Source organism: Scylla paramamosain, chromosome 49, assembly GCF_035594125.1.
Source record: "Scylla paramamosain isolate STU-SP2022 chromosome 49, ASM3559412v1, whole genome shotgun sequence".
NCBI classification, from domain to species: Eukaryota; Metazoa; Arthropoda; class Malacostraca; order Decapoda; family Portunidae; genus Scylla; species Scylla paramamosain.
In genome coordinates this window covers 2,010,001-2,012,500 of record NC_087199.1, presented here as the reverse complement: position 1 = coordinate 2,012,500, position 2,500 = coordinate 2,010,001, and the positions used below count along the sequence as shown (strand labels likewise).

Genomic DNA, 2,500 nt, shown 5'->3' with positions numbered 1-2,500 from the left:
TGTTTGGGAGGGTGTGGCAGTGTTTGGGAGGGTGTGGCAGTGTTTGGGAGGGTGCGGCAGTGTTTGGGAGGGTGTGGCAGTGTTTGGGAGGCTGTGGCAGTGTTTGGGAGGGTGTGGCAGTGTTTGGGAGGGTGTGGCAGTGTTTGGGAGGGTGTGGCAGTGTTTGGGAGGGTGTGGTAGTGTTTGGGAGGGTGTGGCAGTGTTTGGGAGGGTGTGGCAGTGTTTGGGAGGGTGTGGCAGTGTTTGGGAGGCTGTGGCAGTGTTTGGGAGTGTTTAACAGTGTTTGGGGGGTGTTTGGGAAGATACAGTCAACAAACAACAAACAAATTGGCAGGGACATATTGACTTGTTGGCATCTCCAGTGCATGCCTCCCACTCACTCCCACAGCAACAGTGGCCAGGGTTAGGCAGGTCACCGGTGGTCTGTGTGTGTGTCGTGGCATGTTCCGTGCCTGCTGTGGTGTTTGTGGTGGTGAGTGGCAGGCAGATGCATCACTGTGGCATCATTCTGTCCCCTGATGCCCACAGCAGAATGTAGCGTGTAGAAAACGGGAAACTTTCGGACCCCCTACAGAGATTAGTGAAGCGAGGCAGTGACCGGATTGTTTGCCTTGTCGTGGGAGTCGGAATAGAGTCCAGCTGCCATTGTGGAGAAGCTGCAAGCCATGTCTGGGGGGGGGGGAAGACAAGAGTACACCACCACCCTGCCTGTTTTGTCTTTTTTTTTATTCTTTTCCTTCATTTTTGCTTGTTATTATCATTATTGTCATATTTCCTTTGCTGTGTGTGTGTGTGTGTGTGTGTGTGTGTATATGTGTGTGTGTGTGTGTGTGTGTGTGTGTGTGTGTGTGTGTGTGTGTGTGTGTGTGTATACAGGCACTAACCCCCCCATTCCCCCATAGGTGTGGACGCGCTGGCCCACGGGTGTCCCAAGCTGAAGGGGTTTGTGGGTAAGGGGCTGAAGGCACTGACAGACCCCGCCCTGCTGTCCCTGGCCCAGTACTGCAAGGGGCTGCAGCACATCAACCTCTGCAGCTGCTCGGTAAAGTGGGGGGGGTGGGGGAGGAGGAGGAGGAGGAGGAGGAGGAGGAGGAGGAGGAAGAGGAGGAAGGGTAGAGGGGGCAGAGGGGCAGGAGGAGAAGGAACACTGGAGGAAGGGGAAGACTAGGAGAGAGAGAGAGAGAGAGAGAGAGAGCCTTCTAGACACCCTCCCAAACATTTTATAAAACACCAAGAATATTTAAAACGCTTAAAACTTCCTTAAAAACCTCCTTAAAAATTCCAAAACACTCTTAGACACCCCAAAATACCCTTAAACACTCAAAAACACCCTTAAACACCCAAAAACACTTAAAAAAAACCTTAATCACTGAACACACTTTAAACATCTTTAAAACACTCCAAAACACTCTTTTAACACCCTAAAAACATCCTAAAACACCCCTTAAACATCCCCAAACACTTAAAAACACCTAAAAACACTTTACACCCTTTTAAAACACTGGAAAACACTCTTAACACCCAAAAAACACCCTAAAACACCCTTAAATATCCCAGAACAATTAAAAAACCTGAAAAAAAACACTTAGAAACACCCCTTTCAACAGCCTAAAACACTGCCACACCCACTGAACACCCTTGTACACCTCTGACACCTCTCAACACCCCCCAACAGGCTATCAGTGACCGGGGAGTGGTGGCGCTGGCTGAGAGCTGCTCTATGGTGAGGTATCTATGTCTCAGCAACTGCCTGCACCTCACTGACACAAGCCTGGTGGTGTTGTCACAGCACTGCACACACCTGGAGACACTGGAGGTGGCGGCCTGCTCACAGTTCACAGATAATGGGTTCCAGGCGCTGGCTAGGGTAAGTAATGGGTGATGGGAGGGCTGGGAAGAGTGTGCGGGTGACGGGAGGGGCTGCGAAGTGTGTGCAGGTGACGGGAGGGGCTGCGAAGGGTGTGCAGGTGACGGGAAGGGCTGTGTGTGGGGTGATGGGAGGGGCTGGGAACAGTGCGTGGGTGATGGGAGGGGCTGCGAAGGTGATGGGAGGTGATGGGTGATGGCTGTAGGGAAAAATAACAGTAAGAGAGAGAAAATTAGATTGTTTTTAAGTATTATGGAAAATATTAGGATTTGTTTTTAGTATTAGGTGGCTTTGGAGTAAGAAGAGAGAAAGGAGAAGGAAAAGTAGTAGTAGTAGTAGTAGTAGTAGTATAAATAGATATACGTTTTATTAATCATCTGTCTCTCACCCCCCCCCCCCCACAGACCTGCCACATGCTCGAGAAAATCGACCTTGAAGATTGTGTCCTTATCACAGACGTCACACTTAATCACCTTGCGTCAGGCTGCCCGCGCCTCGAGAAGCTGGTGAGAGGGAGGGGAGAGGGAGAGTGCAAGCTTTGAAAGACTGACAAGTGTATGGATGGGGTGACAGGTGGAAACAGACAGGTGGAAACAGACAGGTGTGTTTTGTACAGGGACTGTCACGTGTAGG

At 50.5% G+C, this 2,500-nt stretch overlaps 1 protein-coding gene across 1 annotated transcript in view; it reads left to right on the top strand.

Moving 5' to 3' along the window:
• The window catches only part of LOC135095426 (F-box/LRR-repeat protein 2-like), a 13,488-nt gene that overhangs the window by 9,566 nt on the left and 1,422 nt on the right, over positions 1-2,500 (top strand). The window contains 3 exon segments of the mRNA XM_063996260.1: positions 903-1,042; positions 1,676-1,867; positions 2,272-2,373. Coding sequence (XP_063852330.1) covers positions 903-1,042; positions 1,676-1,867; positions 2,272-2,373 — 434 coding nt within the window.